General features: G+C 35.0%; 1 protein-coding gene across 1 annotated transcript in view; it reads left to right on the forward strand.

Moving 5' to 3' along the window:
* LOC121735165 (reversion-inducing cysteine-rich protein with Kazal motifs) overlaps positions 1-25,018 on the forward strand; it is a 72,844-nt gene that overhangs the window by 9,525 nt on the left and 38,301 nt on the right. The window contains exon 3 of the mRNA XM_042125846.1: positions 6,475-6,530. Coding sequence (XP_041981780.1) covers positions 6,475-6,530 — 56 coding nt within the window. The remainder of the gene's footprint in view (positions 1-6,474; positions 6,531-25,018) is intronic.

Consider the following 25,018-nt stretch of genomic DNA (forward strand, 5'->3'; position numbering starts at 1 on the left):
TATTCGCTTGACTTCCTTGAAATTACATTCTATCGAGCTTAGTGTAGAGTAAGTTGTACTTCAAGATTTAAAGTGTATTCACTAACTAAAAGCCGAGCTTTGTGAGGGCTCGCGTCGTCACACCTTGACTGACTGATGATAACTCATCTACATAGCACAAACCGAAAGGCGTGATAGTTTTTCCGTAAAGTGTACCACAAAATGTACAGGTTGTGGGCCCCTGGTAATAATAATGAATCGGTTTAGCGTTTTCGGCGTGAAGAGGCAACTGACAGACATACAGATTTTCGCGATTAAAATATTAATTATCGATTAATAATATATTAATGAGACATGTATTTTCGCGGCATGTTCCTCAAACACCGTTTATAGTGTCTATGGTGACCAAAATACAGCGGTGTTGTCTGATCGTCCCTGAATATTCAACACCACGGCTCGCGAAAATGGCAGCCCATTATCACATTATTTACTATTCAAAATAAATTATCCCCACTTTGGACCTGTGGACGTTTAAATACATTATATAAAAAAGTATTTAGTAAAATTGCCAAGAAATGCCTGTAAATAGGAAGGAGAAAGTATAGGTTTCTGGTAGACCCTACGAATAATAAAAAATAAGTTTTTATTATTCGTAGGGTAGACCTAATCGATGGCAATTTTTGACAGCGGATTTTCGCATCCTTAATCATTGGATAAATTTTTATATTTGCGTGTTTAACACACAGAATCAGCCGCAATAAGAAAAAAAAAGAATCAAAATGTTTTATTCCTATTAACCCAGTATTGCTAGAGTCAATTTATTATCTCACTTTTTGCCATCCGATTCTGGTAGACCTATACCCTATACCTATAACTGTACTGTTACGGCACTTTGGCTACGATTTTTTGGTAGCCGGGACAAAATGTGTCTGTCTGTCTGTTACCTCTTCACGCCCAAACCGCTGAACCAATTTTGCTGATATTTGGTATGGGGATACTGTGAGTGCCGGGAATGGACAGGATACTTTTTATCCCGGAAAATGTGCGTTTCCAATGAACGAACTTTGGCGCAACGGTATTGGGGCGTCCTCTCATTTTGTATATTATCTTTGATACACCATTCTGTACGTCTATTTGAATAGTTCGTTATGTGTAGAGGTTGTATGTATTCGGTATCTGGCACGCGTGTAAGACTATGCGAAATTGGAGATAGAACATCAAAGGATATAATCACTTGGTCTATATTTCACCAGCGAAGCGCGCAGTACCTGAACATGAATAGCCTAAGTGGAAGATCAGTTTTGCAGTCTCTATTACGGATTTTGACGCGACTAATAACTCAATCTATGTTGATACGAGGATTTTGAAATGATTTGATTCATGACATGACTAGACGCTCGCAAATCCGTTGCGCCAAACGTTTATCGTGCGGGAAGCATACCTTTTTACTAAAATAAAAATTATCATATGTCCTTTGTCGGGACTCAAAGTATCATATTAAAAATTGAAGCAAAATCGGTTCAGTGGTGTGGGCGTGAAGAGGTAACAGACAGACAGACTCAATTTCGCATTATAAAAACCAAAAGAGATGTAGAAATATAAATAATGCAGCTATTTGTACTGTGACTGCACGTGGAACAAGTTTTCAGAAGGAAATCTGAAATTGAACTTATTATAAACATCTTGTGCTATACAGCATGACTGGTGAGACATGTTCAATACTTGAGGACGTGCTATTATATTAGTTGAAAAAAATTTATAAAAAACGAATATCAATTGATCACTGAGTAAATGTAGCTTATAGGGCGCATTTTCATTAGTCGTTAACTCGTACGGTATACAGCATACGGAGAGTCTATAACAATTACTAATGGCGTTTTTTTATTTGTCGTGGCATGCGTTTCAGAAATCTCCCGCACTATCGACCAGTGAAAACGCGCCAAAAGTTGATAATTATTATTTACCCAACGCATGGACATCGCGTGCGGGAGGAGTAGCGCGCGGCGCGGGGCGCACGCCGCCGCGCCGGCCGCATAGTAATTTATACAGAGTGTAACAAAAATAAGTGATAATACTTTAGGGTGTGTATGTGTTCCTTATAGAGAGTTCACTGTGAAAGTAGCAGCGCTGAAAGACCAATTTTTTTTTTAACTTTTGTATGGGCAAGCGCCCGAACGTCAAGAGTATCCCCATACAAAAGTGAAAAAAAAATTTTGGTCTTTCAGCGCTGCTACTTTCACAGTGAACTCTCTATAAGGAACACATACTCAGCCTAAAGTATTATCACCTATTTTTGTTACACCTTGTATAGTAAGTGTCCAATTGTCCATGATTCATATTTTATGTTTAAAAAAGAAATTTGTACAAAAATTAAGTAAGGTAAAAGCACTAATGGCAGACGCTTTAAGGAAACATAAAACATTTGAATGTTATAAAATATATATTTAAGAAAATAGAGGATTGATAACTTCTTCCATGTCTTCAGTAACTCTTACAAAATAAAACTATCATAATTATTCTCTCACAAATCAATAAAAAATATATATTATTAGTATTTTTGTAAACTTAGTCATAAGTACTAACAGATGACATCACAGGAAACGAACATCACTAATAGTAGACACCAATATGAACTAATAGTTGTATTAGAACATTACATTACATTTTACATTTTTCCTATTATTAGGTCTTTATTTGCCGTTTTTTTTTAAGATTTCATTTACTTCATCATAGTAACTACATGCATATGAAATATTATCCACGTTGTCTCCAGATTCTATCCATTCTTCTTCCATGCTGAAACTATCTTTCCTCTTATTTTTATTTTTCATATTTTTTTATAGTAAGTAAATTTATTTTCAGTCTTTAGTCTCCATGCTTCTCTTGCCTCTTCTTTTTTCTTCTTTCTTTTCTCAGCTCTCCTTTTACTGCTAAAAACTAATGCAATTGATTTTTAGATCAGTACAAGGTCTAATAATAAGGACATATTATGTCCATTTTCAGGTACAGTAGTTCTAATTTGTTAGTTTGTTAATAGAATTATATTTTCAGAGAATAGTGGTGAAATTTGCAGTAGAATAAATTACAAAATAACTTTAGTATGTATTGCAAAACTAAAAGGTGAGATCCATGCCATCTATTAGGTTTTTTACATTTTCAAGAACTAATAGTAGACATCCTTTATATTGTTAGGGAAAATGGAAAAAAAAATCATAAATAAACATTAATTAGTGTATACAACATGACCATTAATCCAACGAAATCAATGGTAATTACAAAAAATCAAATAAGGTCAATGTGTCGAAGTCCGTCTGGGAGGTAAGTCCGTCTAGCGGCAATAACTTCCATATTTGAACGACTAGTTTTATATGGCTCAGTGGGTAAAACAATATTGCAAAATTAGTTTCATCTAAGAAACAGACATGTCGCTACTAACTACCTGTTACGAAAAAAACGATCTCAAATTTTTTTTCCGTTTTGTACTCGCAATCGGAGTGTAAGTCTCTGCCAAAAAAATTAAAAAAAGTGGGAATACGAAGGAGTTTTTGGAGTTTCTTGGATTACATAAGTAATTTAGTGATCCTTTTACTTATTACTGGTGTTCGATTCGTTAATATCGCTTTAATTTCGTTATTATCACCTGCAACATGTGTCTAACCTAAAATTGGAATAATTGGAAAGTCCGTCTAGTTTTCATAAGGAAAGGCCGTCATATGCCGGTCTTGCCTCGAATCAGATATTGTCAACCTTTTCAAATATACATGTCTTTATTGTTAATTTGCATTTAAACTATGGACTACTAAATCATAGCATTGCCCAAATTTTACTGCACGAAAAGAGCATACAAGAGGGGCTGATAAAAATTGCAAAAGTTATAAACTACTAAGTAAAAAAAGAAGGGTTTGTTTTTTTAATATTCCAAAAACCAAAAATTATTTGAGATAATCAAAATTTAAAAAAAGATCCTTAAAGAGCAGGAAATTTTCTTAAAAAATCCTACCTCCCGGACCAACAACCCTTATAATTTTAATAGAGCGGCGAAAATTATGGTAAAAATGCGTAACTTTCGCGTGCAAATGCCCAATCTGCCACGTAAACTAAAAAGTTATTTTAAGTAACTAAATATGAAGGAAAAAAAAAGGTACTAAGTAGACATATCAATAACAATAATCAAAATTAAGTAGGGAGTATGTTGAAAAATGTCTCATCTCATAAATGATGATGAAGCAAAGTTATTGATTTTACCGGTGTTTAATTTATCAAAAAATGCACTATAATTTTAATGAAAATGTTTGCAACCACTTAGACTTACGATATATCGACTTAAAATTATATAAAATTAATTTTCTCTGGAATGCGAACCTTATTACCGACACCTTAAACACATATTTGAGTGGGCATTTTGCGGCTTTGAAAGAAACCGTTGCCATGCATTTGACTTCACAAGTTATGGCTATACTGCTGCTAGACGGACTTACCTCAAACTGTAAGGGAAGTCCGTCTACACGCCGAGTTTTAAAAAAATACCACGTAAGTAAAAAAATACGGCAACTAAGATTATTTTTAGATCGTTATAGGTCTAATTAATATATAGCCTATAATTTCCGATGACACAAGTTACTTTAAAAAGCGAATCTCAAGTCAATAAATTATGTTAAACTTTAATTTTAGAAAAGTATGCCGGACATTGATCTTAAATGTATTCAAAACTTACGTGCAAAATTTCGCCTTCCTTAACCTATTTGCTAAGAAATTGCCGAGCGCGTGTAGATGTGGTCACATTATTTACGAAAACTGATCCCATTTTAAAATTTTGTTCCCGAAGGCGTCCCAAATATATTTTTTCACATCAACAGATGTGAAAAAATATATTTTTCACATCAACAGATAGCTTGAGAAGCTTATAAAATTTATAGTGTTGAAAAATAATTAGAGTAATTCTTATTTTTATGGTATTTTTGTCGTAAGTGTCATCCATTAGTTCCGAGTCTACTATTAGTGCTTTTACCTTACCTAATTTTATTACATAATTATAATGAGAATCGAGTACCTACCGAGTACTCCTCCTTAAGTATCGAGCATGTCTCACCAGTCACCAGTATGCTGTATTATCTTGTGAGAGAGATGATTATATTACCTACAGCAAAACCCGAAAAGTAGAAACTACTCCAAGCTATACACTTGTTATTATAGGGTAGTTAATGCTCATGCTGAACCAGATCGTATGTGGCTCAGCCTGTAATCAGCTCTCACAAGAGCTAGGCTACATAATAATTTGATTTCAGAGGGGCATGTAATTTCGTTTGACAGCACTCTGTTAGCTCTGGTCCCTGCTCAATTGAATTACTATTGATTAGGACTCAATTTAAATTGTCTTTAACCTGCCTTTGAGAGTATTGAGAGTTCTATTGGTTCGAAATTCAAATGCACTTAGAACATATTCCGATCTCAGAGTAATTTATATCTTTGGCCTGTCTTTGAGAATTCCATTAGTTCGAAATTCAAAATTTAAATGCACTCTTTGACTGTAGTACTGAAATGCTATCTACCCGTTCAGAGTTTTTTACTTCCGAGTTTGTATGGATGTAACATTATTTTGTCGGTATAAAAGTCCTCTAAGAAATAATTCTGAACTTTCAGCTTGGTTCTTTACTTACAGACAAATTAATTATCATCATACGTTTAATTTTCGTGGGATTATACTGCGCTGACTTCGTTGCAATATTTGAACGAATTCATTATTTTAGCAATGTGTCAATTAATGGAACACATTGTCAATCGTCATACCCCAACTGCAAGGGGCCTTCAGTTATAAGGAACTGAACCGATTTTATTTAATTATTTGCTCAATACAAAAATATATTAATGAAAACTTAACAAAGTTATAAATCAATAGTCCGGACTATTTCTCAGCTGAACTATTATTATTTTAATTGCCGTGACTGTCTTCGAATTAGGGCAACGATTTTGTAGGGGCCATGTGGCTTAAACTATGACACATATTACTGAGTAGTTACTTCATATCTATGTCTCTACTTAAGGGAATATTTAGCTAAGCTATCATCGATGTATGTGCCCAAGTATGTGCGCAATACACAAGAGCGCTCTCTATTTGCTTACTCTCATAACCAGTATTATAGGTAACGTATTAAAATTAAGACAACCAAACCCGAAAATTACTTTTACCTATAGTCTGTGCAATCCACGAAGACGCGCCCCACCACTTTTTGGGTAAGCATCTTTTCGTTTAACCGTGACGCTTTTTCTTAATTGGTCTATTTATTGTAGTGTGCGCGTGCACTCATAGGTATTTAGTGTGTATCGATAACACACAAACATTGGCGAAAGCTTGCACACATATACTATAAACGATTAGGAGGAATAGTGGGGGCCCCACTATTCCTTATTCGTCTTCGTGGATTGCACGGACTATACCTATTTAGAAATATTTTCGCAATGTAATTCAAGAAAAAGTAAAACTCCAATTTGTTGCAGATATCTCGTCCTGCTGCGCCAAAGCCTCCGGGACATGCCGCAGTGTGTGCGAAAAGGTATGCCAGTTTCCGGTAACTCCCAAATTACGGCAACTTCCCACCTTCAGGGACGTGCCAAAACTTCTAACGATACATAAATCATGTTTTTTCCGCCATCTTTGTTTCTATTTACATCTCGGCGTTTGGGGAAATTAAAGAAAATTTATCGTTATTTTCAAGTCATCTTTTCGTTTTACCAGTGGTAGAGGCAGTTTTTCCTTCTTAAAGTGTCTATATTATGTTAATGGGCATTTTCAAAACAATGTGTACCCCTGATTTTGCCTTGTCCCTCGACTTTTTTAATTTATTATGTTGAGATAAATAACTTTTAACAGAATATATTAATTTAAGTGAAAAAAGTATATGTTTAAATACATATATAAATTGTCGTCTTGTTGTTACTTTACTAAATAAAAAACTTACGAAGGTTTTAAAGTATTGAAAACCATCAAATATACCTGTCCCCTTCCCAACTAAGATGAGATAATGATTGATTTTTAAAAATATCCATTATCCAGTATTGGAAGTGATTTCTATACATAATTTAAAATCTCAAAAGTCAAATGTATAAGTTGAAAGTATCAATTATATATTTTTATATGTAATTTCTTTTAAAAATTAATTTGAATTTAAAACGAAAATTTTAGTCTTCCGGAAGATTCCGCTTTGTGACCGCTCGTTTTTGCAAAAATTCTTCTAATACTAGAAATTATTCGGCACGATCTGGCAAAACAACGTATGTTCTTCATCGATAGGTACGTCTTTTTGTTTTTACTGGCAAAATAACTAGGAAATGTTGTTGAAGTGCAGGTGTTTCAATTTCTTTGTTCAGATATGTGACCAAGTTTTACTGTTATTAATCACTTTTCTTTGATTATTGTTATTGTTTACACATTGCAAAACTTGTATAGTATTTGATACCTAAAATGTATTAATGCTAAATAAGATGGTTAATTTTTATACAATGTAAAACAACAAGAAGGTAGCATTATGTGACCTCCGTTGGGTGACTTTTTCTACGGTCATTTTTGATATTATCAGGAAAATGCCTTAAATTCCGCGTTCTTTTTTATTTTTTTGTATAATAAACGATATTTTCTATTACATTATAGAAAAAAAGAGAAAATTGACATAAAAATTAAAATGAAATTTTATACCCCGTACACGTTTTTCTGAAATTGCCCTAATACTTAATGTTGCCAAAATATTTGAGCTTGACCAAATTAATATGCCCAACGCGGGGAATACGTGAAAATAATTTAAAACAGATAGATACATATTATACATATACATAAAGAAACAGAATAATTTCACCCGTCGAACGTGGAAAAACGAGACACAATATAAAATTCTATTGTGTCTCGGTCACCGGTGACCGAATGGGGCTTGTTGAATTAAAACAGACTAGTTTTGTGTAGCTTATGTTGTAGAGCTTTTTAGGGTTCCGTAGTCAAAAAGGAACCCATATAGTTTCGGTCTGTCTGTCCGTCTGTCCGTCCGTCCGTCTGTCTGTCCGTGGTTTTTCTCAGAGACTATAGGACCTACAAAGCTGTAATTTGGCATGAATGCACATATTGCAGAATCCAGAAGTCACCGTTTAACTGGTTATTTATGGTGGTCGACGATATTTTCCACTTTAAAACTTAATATTTCACAAACAGGTCCCTAAATCGGAAATAAATACCCATAATATTTTTAAAAAAACCTATCCAACGACAACCCAAATGATGGGGTAGACGCGAAAAAAAATTCATCCCCGCTTGATGTGTAGGGAAGGTACCATAAAAAGATAATATTTTTTTTACATTTCATGTACCATTTTGTCGGCATCATTAATATGTGCATTCGTGCCAAATTACAGCTTTGTAGGTCCTATATAGTCTCTGAGCAAAACCGCGGACAGACAGACAGACAGACGGACGGACACACCGAAACTATAAGGGTTCCTTGTTGACTACGGAACCCTAAAAATGATGAAGATAAACCAAACTATAGTTATAACAGCTGTGGCATTAAAACAAACAAACAAACAAACGAATATACTTTATTGTGCACAAACATAACAGTGAAATTTACATTATTTAACAAATGAGGCATGTACACAAGGGCGGCCTTATTACTGGAAAGCAATTTCTTCCAGGCAACCCTTTAACAAATTTTATAGAGATGATGTGTTTACAGGAAAAAGGTGATGTGCAAAAGTATATTATATAATATATAAAATATAATATGTATATTAATAATATAAATACTTATGCTTAATATACTACATATACTATACATATAAACTATACTACTATAATATAGTATATACTATATAAATGATAATAAGTATATAAAATATATATTATAATGTGTATATTATACTGTAACCATTAATGATTGACAGATATATCAAAATTAATAATTAAATAGCAACGACTTAAAACGATATGATCTGGTAGAGAATTCCAAACATGGGCGTACCCAGGTTCTGGGTCAGGGAGGGGGGGGCAATTTACCCAGGTTCTGGTGCCAGGGGGGGGGGGGGGGGGGGCAAATCACCCAGGTTCTGGGCCAGGGGGGGGCAAATCAGATTTTTATAAGCTAAATTTTTATAAAGAAAAAAAATTAATAATTTTTAGTTGTAAAAATATTGTATTGCAAACAAATGGCAAAAATTCGTTCTTAATTTTTTATTTTTATAGATAAAAGTACTAGATAATATACTTAGTAGGGACGTTAACATGATCCAGGGGGGGGGCAGCTGCCCCCTCTGCCCCCCCCTCGGTACGCCCATGATTCCAAAGTAAAATAGACTGAACGGTAAATGAGGAATTGAAATATTTAGTGTTATGGGCGGGAACGTTAAGGAGAAGTTTTGAATATGAACGGAGCTCTTTTCTATCGTAATTGTGAAATACAAAATTGTTTTTTAAATAAGTACGATAATGGGAGTCAAATAAAATATTATAGAGTAAGGAGAGGATGCGGAAATCACGGCGATATCGGATAGGGAGCCATCTAAGCTTGTTGCGGTATTCGGTGGGTCCAAGGGTGGGTCATATTTTCGTAAAACCATCAAAGGACTATCAAAATATCATCCGTACTCAATATTGTGTCGAATCTATTGTCACAGTATAGCAATATTAGTTGTCATATTGCTATATTGTGCTATTGTTTTCATTCTACTCCAATTATAATGCAACTCAATTACCATTGTTACGAAGTCTGCTAACAACTGTTTGCTCTTAACTACCATTGTGACTACATCGACATACAACGCAATTAGCAACGATTTCGACTGGAACGAAAGACTGGATTTTGATGCTAATATTTGTTAAAATATTAGTATCAAAATCCAGTCTTGCACGAAACAGATATAATCTCGGTATCAGTATAATATTTAAATTATGTCTGCAGTGAATAAAGTCTTAAAATTCAGCGCCTCGTCGCCTCTCGTCATAAATGACGGACTGAAAGGAATCCAAAAATATAATTACACATGTAAGCTTTATGTTTAGTTTATGAAATAATTTACGTTAAACCTTAATAATTTATTATCTCGGTATCAATAAATATTTCGTGATTACAGGATGTTAAATGTAATGGTAGATGTTTTGATTTCCGGGAGATTGATTCTAGTGATACAATTGTATGGAATACATCCGGTCGGGGAAAATGAAGGCAGATGCCGTTGACGTACGGAAAAGATGGCAGGCTAAAATCAATCTTCAAGAAACATTAAAGTCTTAAATGCATGGTTATGGAATATTATGAGCATTTTGTACGTAACATGGAATAATAAACAGTTTAAAACATAAGTCTTTGATAATACACAAAAGTCAGGGCAGAGGGCGCTACTAGCACATACAGTGACGTGGGAGAGCCATGCTTCGGCACGAATGGGTCGGCTCGATCGGAGAAATACCACGGGCTCACAGAAAACCGGCGTGAAACAGCGCTTTCGCTGTGTTTCGCTGAGTGAGTGAGTTTACTGGAGGCCCAATCCCCTACCCTCCCCTATTTCCTTCCCTACCCTCCCCTATTCCCTTACCTACCCTCCCCTATTCCCTCATAAAAGTCCAGCAACGCACCTGCAGCTCTTCTGATGCTGCGAGTGTCCATGGGCGACGGAGTTGCTTTCCATCAGGTGACCCGTTTGCTCATTTGCCCCCTCATTTCATAAAAAAAATACAGTAAATAATCCAACAAAAATCATGTTGCACACATATCAATTAACAGAAACGTTGTCCAACGTAGAAAAAAACTTTTTGTTTACAATCTGTGCTGGTGCTGCTGTCTAGCTTGAAAACATTGCAGTAATACTACCTACCTATTGAAAAGAAATGTAAATTGCACAGGGGTCAGTGTGAGTGCTAAACTGAAATTATATAATGCGACATTCCGTTTGAAGTCGGCAATTTTGCCGTCCATTTTAAATTGTTAAATTATTCAGTGATATCGCCATATTGATAGAGCTGTTTGTAGAGTTATAGGTAAATAGTATAAATACTAAATCTGGCCGATAAGGTAAATAGTATAAGTACAAAATTTTTAGGTTTCCGTAGGTACCCAAAGGGTAAAAACTTCGAAGGCTCTGTCTTAAGAACCGTTTCTAGACTTATAAATGAATATTTCAGAAGTCTAGCTAAAGCGGTGATTGCACGTATTGCTTGTAGACTTTCCGCTGTATTTAATAGTTTTCAGTATTAAGTAAAAGGTTCTAGTTTTTTATTAAAATCATAATATTTAAGTAAGAGCTTAATAGTGAATAGCAGTTGGTTTTAATCACTCATAGAACGAATATAAAACGGTAATATATTATGAAAGATCACCGGTATAGATAACCTCTCACCATTTCCAATAATTTATCCCATTGAAATGTTGACGCGAATGAAAAAATTTCCATCATGGAGTCCGGGCTTGGGACGCGGTAAAACTAGAATAAGGGCCTGTTTCACCATTTCCAGATAAGTGCCGCAAGGATCCACCACTTATGTGTCAGATACTCCAGACTCTATATGTCAGATAAGTTATGGATAGCCTATCCGGCACTTATCAGGAAGTGGTGAAACAGCGCCTAAATAAGTTAATAAGTTTCCGATAGAACTGCTATAGCGAGTGTAAAATAGAATCGATGAGTAGGTTTATATTTAAGAACTTTTATGTTTTCTGCGAAGGTACTATACTTTCTAGAAATGTTATCCAAATGTAGGAACACATTTTCATAGGGAAATTCTTTGAGGAACCCCGGAGGATTGGGGACAGCGCCGAGATATGTGGGACTCCCTACTAAAACCTTTGGTACTCCACTCCCCACTTAGGAAAAGTTCCGGGCACGATCAACACAGCGTAACTCTACTAGCGGGTGTCCGAGTCTCTGAGACTCTACACCACCCATGGTGTAGTCTGCAAGACTCAGACCGCATGCGAAGGAGCACCATGCGCATGACGGGTCTCTTTGGGACTCGGTGCAATACCTACCGCCCTAGCCTACCTATATTGACGGACTTAGACTAGCCTGGTCAGTTTGGCATCAGTTCAGTCCATCAGTCTCAGACTGACGCCAGAATGATGGCCGGAAAGTACATAATAAATGATCAGGCCGTCAATCACACGGTTACATGGTCTTTCGTCAGTCTGGATCAGATGGACTGAACTGATGCCAGACTGACCGTGTAACCTATGTCTACACAATCATGATGCCAACCAACTTTATCCATCATGATCAAAAGTAAAGAAAGACCCATACTTTATGGAGATCATCTCATTAGTAACCAATACATTTACCGCCATGATCGGATCACTGTTTTATCTTGCATTCTTATGCGTTCCTGGTACTTCACGCATTCGACGGCTTATCACTTGACGTGCATTCTGTAGGACCGTCACGTAGAGCGTAGGACAATCATGTAGGACCATCACGTAGGACTCAGAAGCCCACGACCACTTGTATATGTAGTTGAGTTTACTGGGAATACATAGTACGTAGACAAGAACGAATTGTATATTATTATAACGGCTGCATTCTGAAAGATTTAATGATTACTTAAATACACTGATTAGTGATTATATAACATTAATTGAATGAATAATTTACATACCCACAACAACAATATTTTAATAGATTAAGTAATTTTTTGGCTCTCTGAATATGATCAGTTTGGTACCTAACTAAACCATTTTAAAACTGTGTCCTTTCTTTCTCTCTCTGTTCCTCCCCGCAGCAAACTGTAATTAAAATCGATTTAGCAGTTTAAGCGTTTAGAGATAATCACATGAGTAACAAACAAACAAACACATTTACGCAGTGTATGAAAGGTTTTTCGATTTTTTAGGGAATCACCATAAGAAGTACTTAATCTGCTGTAAAACCTCAAAAAGAATACGACCCACTTTCAGCATTTGAAATCGGCATTAAGTTGTTTCATTTTAAACAGAATGTTTGAAACCGTAATCAAAGGCTCAAAGCGATTGAAAAAGCCGCCTACAAACTGAAATAAACTAAATCCAAACCACAGAATATATCGAAACTTTAAGCTTTAAAGCTTTGCCACGAACATCGGCAATAACAAATATTTTATTGGTAAACTATAGTTGATGCCCGCAACTCCGTTCAGAAAATGGTTTATCGCGTATTATACATTCCTTCAGGATATAAAGTGTCCTGTGTCCTTTTCCGTGACACAAATTATTTCAGCAAAATCGGTTTAGGGGTTTAGGCGTGAAGAGGTAGTTTAGATAAACACACATTTTCTAGATTATTGCTACTGCGTGCTTTAAGATATCTATGGATATAAGTATATATACTTAAGTAATATATTAAAATTTACACTACTGTAAGTAACCAAGCAATGTTAATAGTCGGGTATAACTGATAACTAGACATCGGATTATATGCACGATCAAAGTGCCGAAATATGCATGCAAATATGCACGAAAAAATAGCCGAAATATGCACAAAATATGCACAATCAAAAGTGACTTATTGTTAAAATTTACGGTTTTTTAAGAGTTTTTCGGTGGTGCTGTCAATAAATGCGCCAAAATTCAACATTCCATCAAATCCAGGATTTTTGTTTTTTATCTGTACCAATAATTTTCTACCAACATTTTCCGATTGAAATCTTAGTGCCCATGGAATACTTTTTTTCTAATTTTGTTGTTAAATAAAGTTAATAAGGATGGGGCCACATATTTGAAGTATTTTGATTTTTGATCTATCGTACCTCTATTTCGTGACATCGATGTGTATTATGATACCTAGTTTGGAGACTGCGGGGGCCTAAAACTACTGAAATATGCACTATCCACGAAAATTTGCCAAAATATGCACTAACGCCAAAAAAGTGCCATTATATGCATTTGCATATGCAAGTATGCAAATGCATATAAACCGATGTCTACTGATAACAATAAACATTAATTAATTATTCTTATTAGTTCAGAAAACAACTGTGCTCTAGATATTGAGTGAGTTGCACAGATTAGCAGGATAATGCTGTATCCCCAGGAAGCATTCCCAAGCATGTTTTGTAAACAATCGCTGTTAGCATGAGGATAATAATACAGTACGTATTGATAACATAATAATACAGTACTTCACACTATCATAAAGTGAATTATATTATATAGGTACGTATCATGTGTTTAAAGGACACGTCTTGTAGCCCAAAAAAATATATATCAGGTAATTTCAAATTTGTATTGAGGGGCCCAAAATTTTCGATTTTATAAATCATTTTTATACTTGAAATTACGCCCCAAATTGTTTCATTTTCTAAAATTAGTTACTATATTATATTTCCAAGAATTCGATTTAAGGAAAAACACGATATCTTAAAATTTTCTCAATATAAAAAAAAATCACAAAGATGCATCTAATTATGCATGTACTATATTAATTTTCACGATTTTTTCATTTATTGCCATTGCATTGAACTAAGTTAATATTTTAACACATTGTATAAAATTCTATCATTGAGAAACCGACCTAGCGGATTTTTAAAATGTTGTTTTTGAGAAAAAACTATTTTGGCGATGAATCCGCGTCGTCCTTTTTCACCTGGCATATGAAAGACGGGCGTGAGTGCGAAGAGAGAAGGACGATGTTTGATTTTTTGGGTTAGTCGCCTAAATGCTGCTTACTCTTTCTCAACCGACTAATCAAAAAAAAATGAGTGTATTTTTTCGTTTATATTTAATTCTGTCATATTATATTAGGTCGAATTCAAGTTTTGATCGACAGTAACTCTACCGAGGCTCTACCAATTATATAATTTTTTCATAATTTTTATAATCAAAATACCTTTCTTTATTTTAACTTCATAGCTTCTTTAAGAAGATCGCTCGCATGTAACTGACCTATAATATTATAAAGAGAATATGTATAATAAATAATAATATATGACGAACATACAGACACGACGCGACGCGACGCGGTGCTTCACCGAACACTCGGTATACGAATATTTCACACCACGACAATCTGTCGATGTCGTGTCGATGTCTCATGTCGTGTTAGTATTCTATAGTTGCAATAAATCCCAAGATATACTTTAACTAGATGACCCCCGCTACATCAGTTGCGACAAAATTTGCTTATCGCGTTGAAACCGTACATTTTTCCGGGATAAAAATCCTATACCGGGACTCAAAGTATCTCCATACCACATTTCAGCAAGATCGGTTCAGTGTTTAGGCGTGAAGAGTTAAAAGAGACGGACGAACGGACAGACAGACAGACACATTAGAGATTTATATAATCAATGATATTGGCGAGATTAACATCATCTATATTTCGTGAAGAGTTAAGAGATAGAGAGCTAGAGAGACAGACAGATAGACATACACATTAGGGTATGGATTTACATGATCAATGATATTGCAGAGATTTATATCATCTCTACTTTTTCAGTTTCGATTTCACAGCTCTACAAAACTTTCAAAAACACTCAACAAGGAACTCCGAAACCGAATCGTCATGAAACACGAAGTTTCAGTTTTCAGTTTGAGTCAAATCGACTAATTAACGTTATTTATTACTTCCACGAATACTTTTATTGTGGCCATTTAGCTCTGATTCTTTAGAGGTTTTTATTTATTGCTATTGAGTCTTTGACTAGAGCTGAACTTCAAAACAAGAGATTTGGTTTACGTTCTACAAGCAACTAGTTTGTCTTTTGCTTCGCTTGAGTAGATATCCGTATATTCCTCGAGAATCGTACATTTTCGTGATAAAAAATATGATTTTCTGGAGTTGAGGCATCTCCATTCACTAAGCCAATTTTAATTGGTTCAGCCATCGGCGGCTAAAGCGCGAAAGCAATAGAGATACGGACGTCGGACACGCTTTCGCATATTTTACTGTCAACGCAAAGGTGCTTAGGATGAAGGCAACTCACTTTAGATATAATAGTATTGCGTTAGAACGGTGGTGGATGAACACGAATCACCATTCGTCTGTTCCTTTGCTTAGCTTCACAAAATCATTGAAAAAAAAAAAGTTGTCACTTTTTTCGAAATACTGGCGTTAAAGATGGCCGACAATTTTGAATTCCGAACATCTCTCTTTCAATTGTCAATGTCACTCCTAATCGGAAAGCTCGTCACAAGTTGTAGCCGTGACGGTCGTATTTAATTTCGTCCTGGCTTCCTGCCGACGAAGACGCCGCCGGAATCACAACATTTTGACAAAACTCCATCGATTTAGTGAACTTTTTATGAGCTCCTCGACTTTTATGGGAGTTTTTTGGTTAGTTTTTGTGTCGTGCTTGTCATAATGTTGATAGGACGTGCAGAATAGTAATTATCAGTTATCACGTATTTTATGATGTTGTAGATAATTATTACAACATGTCGAATTGCACGTTTTTATAACATTCTTGATTTTGAATTCATATAACTATTAACTCTACTCAAGTAAGTAGCTTTTAATAATGAAGGGTTAAAAATGGGACATTGGATTTGTTTTAACCCCAATTACAGGATTAGAACCAAGCCAATGGTGGATAATTAAGCTACCATTTATTATAAACGCATTAATTATTTTTAATAATTAGCCTGGATTAATTGGCTGGTTTAGTTATTTAGTGGGTTCTGAAACATACATTTGTAAAACCAATAACAGAGTTTATTATAAAAATTAACTAAGTATATAGGTACTTATATTTGATAAATAAATACACGTCATGTACATTTCTTTCATCTTTTAAATCTACAAATAATTATTACGGGCTTAACAAAACTTGTTATTATTTTAATATCTCATTATTTTCGTACTTATCGTTAATCTCTCTATATTATCTCTTTACTCTTGTGTTTCTTCTAATCTCTTTTGTTTTTTAAATAATTACCTGGGTAATGAAAAATGAAGCTCTGGAGCTTCACTACATAAAACGGCTAGCGGCTGCTAATACTAATTTAACTGTCCCATTTAGATACAAACTGCTTAACCGCCTCATTTGAGACCGTCGGTGTGGCGACCCGTCACCCGGCACGTGACATTTAACAAAACAAAATGGCGTTAATCGCTCCCATAAAGTCATGGGAGAAATCAAGGGTTTATCCTGAGTTATAATATTACCCTGGGGCTTCGTAACATGACCCTTATGTGATTGGAATAGATATGCCTTTTGGGGTAAAATTAATATGATTTGATCTGGTGCGGCGGTGTCAACTGTCAGCTGTCAGATGAAAATAAACGTCACCATGATAATACTTCGCACGTGATGCGTTTGACGGCGGGAACTATAGTTTTTGCGTTCTAAGATGATATGGGTGACAGTTTTCATGTTCCTTGCTACGGGTTTTTTTTACAAGAAAACAAAAAAAATCTAAATGTAATAAATTATATTCCATCTACAAAAACAAATGTTTCCTAATAATTGTAAATGAATAAAAATGAAAAGATGCTAAATGCCAACTAATTAATAAAAATTATAAATATTAACTGTGAAATAGGAGTATAAAATTATTGTTACGAAAACATTTGAAAAATGTCATATGCATGAAACGGAACTTATGTCAATAGAGATTGACACTGTTGAATCGAAATCAAATCGATAAAAAAGGGCTGTCATCTTAAATCGCCGACACCACTGAAATGTCAGTACGAAATCGATAATTTCGATTGCAATTCCTTTACGATGTGATTCGATATTTTTAAACTATCGATTAATTTTTGTGAGGTAACTTCCCTACTATTGTCAATTATAATGTGTCACGCATATCATCATAAAACGCACAAACTATAAATTCAGATTGCTTGATGCTTTAGAATGTGCATTTGAGTAATTGTATGCCGATTTCGGAACGTGCACGTCAGTAGTGACATATTTCAAACGAAGCTTTATGGCGGCTCTCGACATAGGCGAACGCGTTGGCCAACGCGTCTGCAGACGCGTTGGCCCAATGTGTAGAACGGGCGTTCGCGCGTTGGCCAACGTCTAAATACCTACGGCCAACGCGCGAACGCCCGTTCTACACATTGGGCCAACGCGTCTGCAGACGCGTTGGCCAACGCGTTCGCCTATGTCGAGAGCCGCCATTAGGGGCATGTGTCAAAAAATAAACAACAAGAGTTTGTTTATTTTGTAAATATTATAGCAAATAAAATATATTTGGAACAATAATTAATGGTATTTGGGATAGATTTAGTTAAAAACTACTTGTGGAAAATGAATATACTTAATCATAAAAAACTGGTTTTGAAAGTATAAAAAAAACTCAATAAGTTTCAAGACCCAATCTATGCTAAAAGGAAATAAATTGGTGTTAGCAGGACATGTAAGGGATGTAGAAGAGCTAAGAACTAATGGCAATGTTATTTAATACGAGCCACTATAATTCGTTGAACATCAGTGACTTTAGCACCCTATAAAACAAGTTCAAACGTAAGTAATGAACCAACCAAAAACGTAACTAAGCATTTAGATAAAGCTAGTCTAAACATTTTTATTCATTCTTACAGATAGATAATAATGATCGGTTGTTGCTGGAGTAAAATGCAGCTGCGTTTATAACCAGAGCGCCAAGTGCAAACATATTGCTGCTTTAATCAGTAACAAAAATACAAGCAATACTTTATACTTGAAAAAAATAAATGTAATGTTTTTAAAAATCTTGTTTTTATTTATTTTTTACAACATTAATACTCTGGAAGAAAATCGGAGTCTATAAATTTACTAAAACACTGCAAACATTCTTCATGTTTCTGAGTCTTTGCATTAATACACTTTTAATCAATGAGTTTCTCATTGCTCTCAATCACTTCAATATGGATTCTTACTCGAGCAATATCAGCGAGCAAGTCCTTTCGGTTTCCTCTTGAGAGTACTCGTTTTGTTTTGCTCAAAATGGGGGCATAATAATTTTAACTTTTTTACCCCTTTCATCTAAGACTTGCTTACTTGAAAAACCTTTTTCATTGAAACTCTATCTCCAGCTTCTAAAAGATCAGTTAAACCAGATGTTGTATTTGGTTTATCGTCATTTGTGAGTCACTATTTCTTCCACTGATACTTTAGATTTAAATAAAATAGGTATTCTAAACAATAGTTAGGTACTCAATTAATATCTTTATAAAATGCAACTCAAATAAAATTGACTTGACTGATAATGTAATTTTAGGTTATATCGAATCACATACTTTTTCATTTTTACAGCAGCTATCTGATCTAATTTCCTAGTGGATTTAGGAAAAACATTAAATTTGTATACTGACTACCTATTTTTGCTGTTATTTTTGCAGTCTACGATACAAAAACCATTAAGACCAATTTCTAAAAATTTCAAAACAAGATTGACAAGTTTGTTTGACTACTAACTAAGCCCCTTTGGTTGCATATTTTTGCCACGGCAAGCGCGGCAATCGCATTCTTTACCCCCTCCACCCACTTCGCACGCTCCGAATAGCTTCAATGAGATCCTATGAAACAGTAGGTAAAACAGAACCCTAAAATTGTACTATTTTAATGCAACACTAACTTTGATCACTAATATACTGCAACTTCGTTCCTAGTTACATCTGCATAGCTAGCACAAGCACATAGACAAACGAAAGAAACTAAATTTTGACAGTTTTACCGGAAAAACATTGGAGTAAAAGTTTCTTTCCTATCTCGATATCTTTCGCTTTTGAAAATCTATAAGTCAAGCATGACGATCCGCTTTTGACATTTAGTTTCTTGATTCTGTTTTTATTTTTATTATGGCACTTGGCTATAAAACCATGGCCAGTGTCGAGTAAATGGCGGCAAATTCAAAAAATCGATGTATAGCAACCCTGTCTATAGCCGGAATTATAGTTTTGATCTACAAACTACGAATAATAAAGTTCCTTAGTTTTTATTATTCGTATTTCGTAGATCAAAACTATAATTCTGGCTATAGACAAGGTTGCTACACGTCGATTTTTTGAATTTGCCGCCATTTACTCGACACTGGCCATGGTTTTATAGCCGAGGTGCCATAATTAAAAAAGAAGAACCAAGAAACTAAATGTCAAAAAAAAAAAATTGCCGTTGCTTTAATGGTTGCTATGGAAAGAGTTTCTTGTCTTTGTCCACTGAAACTCAAGTCGATGGGTGGTGCCATGCTCGGGAATAAGATATGTAGACATGGGAAAGAAACTGCCATTACTTTCTTCCGAAGAATCGACTGGGAAACCCCGTGCTAGCTACGCTTGTCGTGCTTCAGGGATCTGCGGTCCGGAGACCGGAACACACTTTGAGAATGGCTGCTCTTAATCATAGCAACGACATTTTAAACAAATACAAAATACTAAAGTTGCCTAGAGCTAATGATGATGTCACAGAAGCTGTTTTCACAGTTTATCATGTTAACTAATATTTACAGTGCAGACTTGCTGAGCATATGGCCTACTATCACTATCTAGTTCAGCATGACGCACTGCAAACTTTCGATTTTATTACACTATCATGGATATTTTCCCAGACTACTCAAGACACAGTACATCTCATAGTCATATCGTAGAATAGGACAAATACACACATATTATATATGTTACGCTCAAAGACCGAAATCGCTCATCGCTCGTAACATCCTACTTCCTACTAATATTATAAAGGCGAAAGTTTGTTTGTATGTATGGATGTATGGATGTGTGGATGTATGGATGTTTGTTACTCTTTCACGCAAAAACTACTGAACGGATTTTAATGAAATATTACAATAATATAGCTTATACATCAAAATAACACATAGGCTACAATTTTAACCGACTTTCAAAATGGGGGAGGTGTTATGTTCGTTTTTTTATGTTCAACGATTACTCCGCCGTTTGTTAACCGATTTTCAAAATTTTTCTTTTGGCATATGGGGTATCATCCCAATTTGGTATTATATTCACAAAAGTGGTGATCTGATGAAGGATCCATAAGTAATCGTGGGAACTCCTCAAAATTTATAGGGAAACATATGGTGACTTCGGTTTCGTGAGAAGTATTCTAAGCATATGCTACCAATAAGTAAGATTTTGCACCGAAATATACCTGGTATACCATGGTTCGGAAGGTGCTGAGAGAACTCCAGATTCTTTATAGATACAAGTTTGGGAGTTTCGGCGTTGTTTTAAAAATGGAAAGCATATTATGCTACTATGCAAATTACTTATTAATTATATGATGAAAAAACAATGAATACTAGTGAATCCTTTAAAATATACGTGAAGAAATATTCAAAAATTTTTAGAAAAGTCTGTCAAGCTGCGAAGGCCCTCCATATAAAAGAAAAAATAAAGAACTCTAAAAATAAAGTGAAAACCACCTGGAAAGTTATTGCAGATGAGACTGGAAGAGTCAACTGTCGTAACTCTAAACTTGAACTTTATATTGATGATAAAAAGGTCAACTCTGACCTTGAGGTTGCGACAGTTTTTGAGAAGTTTTTTGCTGACATTCCGATCTCAACTACAAAAGACTTAAATTCCTCACCTGAAGTTGCGGAAAGATTACTTAAAGAAAATGTCAAGGAATGTGATGTCAATTTTATTTTTAAAGAAATCGACTCCAGGGATATTATTAAGACTTTCAAATCGCTAAATGTTAAAAGTACAACTGATCTCTGGGGTATGTCCACAAGAGTTATTAAATCTATAATTGACATCATTGCCCCGCACTTAGCTCTAGTCTTTAATAATTGTATTAAAAATGGTGTGTTCCCTGACCTAATGAAGCATAGCAAGGTGATGCCTCTCTTCAAAGCTGGGACTAAGTCTGACCCAGCTAACTACAGACCAATATCTATTTTGCCAACTTTTAGTAAAGTATTTGAAAAAATAATTCTAAATCAATTACTAGTTCACTTTAACTGTAATAACAAATTATTACAGTTAAAGTGAACTAGTAATTGATTTAGAATTATTTTTTCAAATACTTTACTAAAAGTTGGCAAAATAGATATTGGTCTGTAGTTAGCTGGGTCAGACTTAGTCCCAGCTTTGAAGAGAGGCATCACCTTGCTATGCTTCATTAGGTCAGGGAACACACCATTTTTAATACAATTATTAAAGACTAGAGCTAAGTGCGGGGCAATGATGTCAATTATAGATTTAATAACTCTTGTGGACATACCCCAGAGATCAGTTGTACTTTTAACATTTAGCGATTTGAAAGTCTTAATAATATCCCTGGAGTCGATTTCTTTAAAAATAAAATTGACATCACATTCCTTGATTAGTAAAGCCAAATTGATTGTTATGTAACAAAACATAACAATCAATTTGGCTTTACTAAAGGTAGGTCCACTACAGATGCAGGCATCAGTCTTCTATGTAGTATATTTGAAGCTTGGGAGGGGTCGCGGGATGCACTTGGTATCTTCTGCGACCTATCCAAAGCATTTGATTGCGTTGAACATGCTACATTAATCAGAAAATTGTATCATTATGGTATAAGGGACACATCCCTAAAACTGTTAAGTTCTTACCTTGCAAATAGAACGCAAAGAGTTGAAGTTAATTCTAAAAGGTCTAATAGTAGTAAAATAAAGCTAGGTGTTCCACAAGGATCTATTTTAGGTCCCTTTCTTTTTCTCATTTACATAAATGACCTACCTTATCTAGTTAAAGATAAGCATGAGATAGTACTTTTTGCTGATGACACTTCACTAATTTTTAATGTGAAGCGACAACAATATAATTACGACGAGGTAAATAGTGCTCTCTTAAAAATAGTACAATGGTTTAATGCTAATAATTTACTATTAAATTCTAACAAAACGAAATGTTTAAAGTTCAGTTTGCCAAATGTTAGACAAGTACAAACCAATGTATTATTAAATGATGAGAAAATGAAATTAGTGGACACCACTGTTTTCCTAGGTATAACTTTAGACAGTAAATTACAGTGGGGTCCGCATATTGCAAATCTGGCGGATAGGCTCAGTTCTGCAGCATATGCTGTTAAAAAAATCAGAGAAATAACTGATGTAGAAACAGCGCGACTTGTTTACTTTAGTTACTTCCACAGCATTATGTCATATGGAATCCTTCTATGGGGAAATGCAGCGGACATTAATTCAATATTCGTGCTGCAGAAGCGAGCCATACGTTCTATTTATAAGATGTCATCGTGTGAATCCTTAAGAGAAAAGTTTAAGGAAATAAATATTCTGACCGTCGCATCTCAATATGTCTTGGATAACGTACTGTATGTAAGAAAGAACTTAAATAATTTCAAAAAGAAAAGCGACAATCATTGTTTTAACACTAGAAATAAGAACAAATTAGAAATACCAGTGATCAGACTTGGCAAAGTCAGCAAATCTTTTAAAGGCCAGTGTATACGCCTGTACAATAGAATCCCAGAAAACGTTCAAAATCTCTCTATCAATAAATTTAAAAATGTAGTAAAAGAACGTTTGTGTACTAAAGCTTATTATAAAATCAATGATTTCATCGACGACAACACACCTTGGGAATAGGGTGGTTCTTATCTAAGGCTACTAGAATATTTTTCATAATTCCTATTGTAAATAGCTCTTAGTGATAATATTGTTATATAACACAGTCAAATTAACTAGACGCATGGTGATGACGTCATTACGAAGCTTGCATATACATTCCAGTGGTGCGTCAGGTTAATGTGACCGTGTTGTACTGTATATGTTTTAAATTGTAATTTTCCATCTTTTTAGTAAAAGATGGCCCCGTGCGAGTTTCTTACGCCGGTTCTTCTCGCCGGGTTAGTTCCCGAACCGGTGGTAGGCACCGTAGTATCGACGTTCGGTAAAGTTTTTGTAAAAAAATTACTCCGAATAAAAATATTTTTGATTGATTGATTTTGATTGATTTGACATTCATCATCATCATCACTTGGTAGTGATGACCATATTACACCATGCATCGTCCCATGATTATGAGCCTATTATGACCCTGTTATTGTTACTTTTCATAGTCTTTTAGATCGAGACTTGAGTTTGTCAAGTGATAATTTAACTAACAAAAAAATCTACACTTATTATAAACCTGAAGAGTATGTTTGCTTGAACGCGCTAATCTCAGGAACTAAAGGTCCGATTTTAAAACTTATTTCAGTGTTAGATAGCTCATTTATCGAGTAAGGCTACAGACTACAGGCTATATATTATCACGCTAAGACTAATACGACCGAAGAAACTCAGGAAAATGTGTGAAAAACGGGGGAAATATTAGAAAGGGTTTATCTCACGAACTACTGGAGCAATTTTTATGGCAATATTTGGCACAGATATAGAGTAGACCACGTAAAGGAAGTATAGCTATTTTTTATGGGAAAATGTACGTATAATTATGTTTCCGTATAATTCGTAATTTACGCGGGCGTAGCCGCGCGGGACTTCTAGTATACATATAAATAAGACAAATGTGCACATAATATAATTCTGTTCTATAGAGTAAACTTTTTTTTTCACAAAATCAGACGCAAAAAACCTTCTAAAGAAACATCAGATTTATTGCTATCATAGATAATTTGCTTAAAATAAGGAGCATATTATTCAATATTCATTCTGCAATTTCTGGATTAATGAAACATTCACCAGAGACCAGACATAAAATAAATGAATCGATGTCTATAAATAGTAAATACCCATTCCTCAAATCTCAGAAACTTACCTTTGTAACCTTCCCGTTTCTACGTACCGTACACCTACTAATTAACGTGAGGACAATCCTAAGTGACCCCACACCCTCGACACCCGACGACACGTCAGACACCTGCTAGACGAGGGGTTTCCCACCATTTAACTAACACGATAATGGCTTGAGAGCCTGCACACGTTCTTAACTGACCGAGAAAGGCGGGGATTATATTACTTATTTAAAAAAAAGTCAAATATAGATTTTGTGTATAATACGATCTGCTATACATACTTGCTCTCTGCTATACAAGCTTGGTGTTCTTAACAGAGCGAAACAGTACTTCAGTCCGGACCAACGCCTACAACTCTACAAGGCGCAGGTTCGGCCTCATATGGAATATTGTTCTCATCTCTGGGCAGGGGCGCAAAAATACCAACTGCTC

This window comes from Aricia agestis, chromosome 17, assembly GCF_905147365.1.
Source record: "Aricia agestis chromosome 17, ilAriAges1.1, whole genome shotgun sequence".
Taxonomy (NCBI): Eukaryota; Metazoa; Arthropoda; class Insecta; order Lepidoptera; family Lycaenidae; genus Aricia; species Aricia agestis.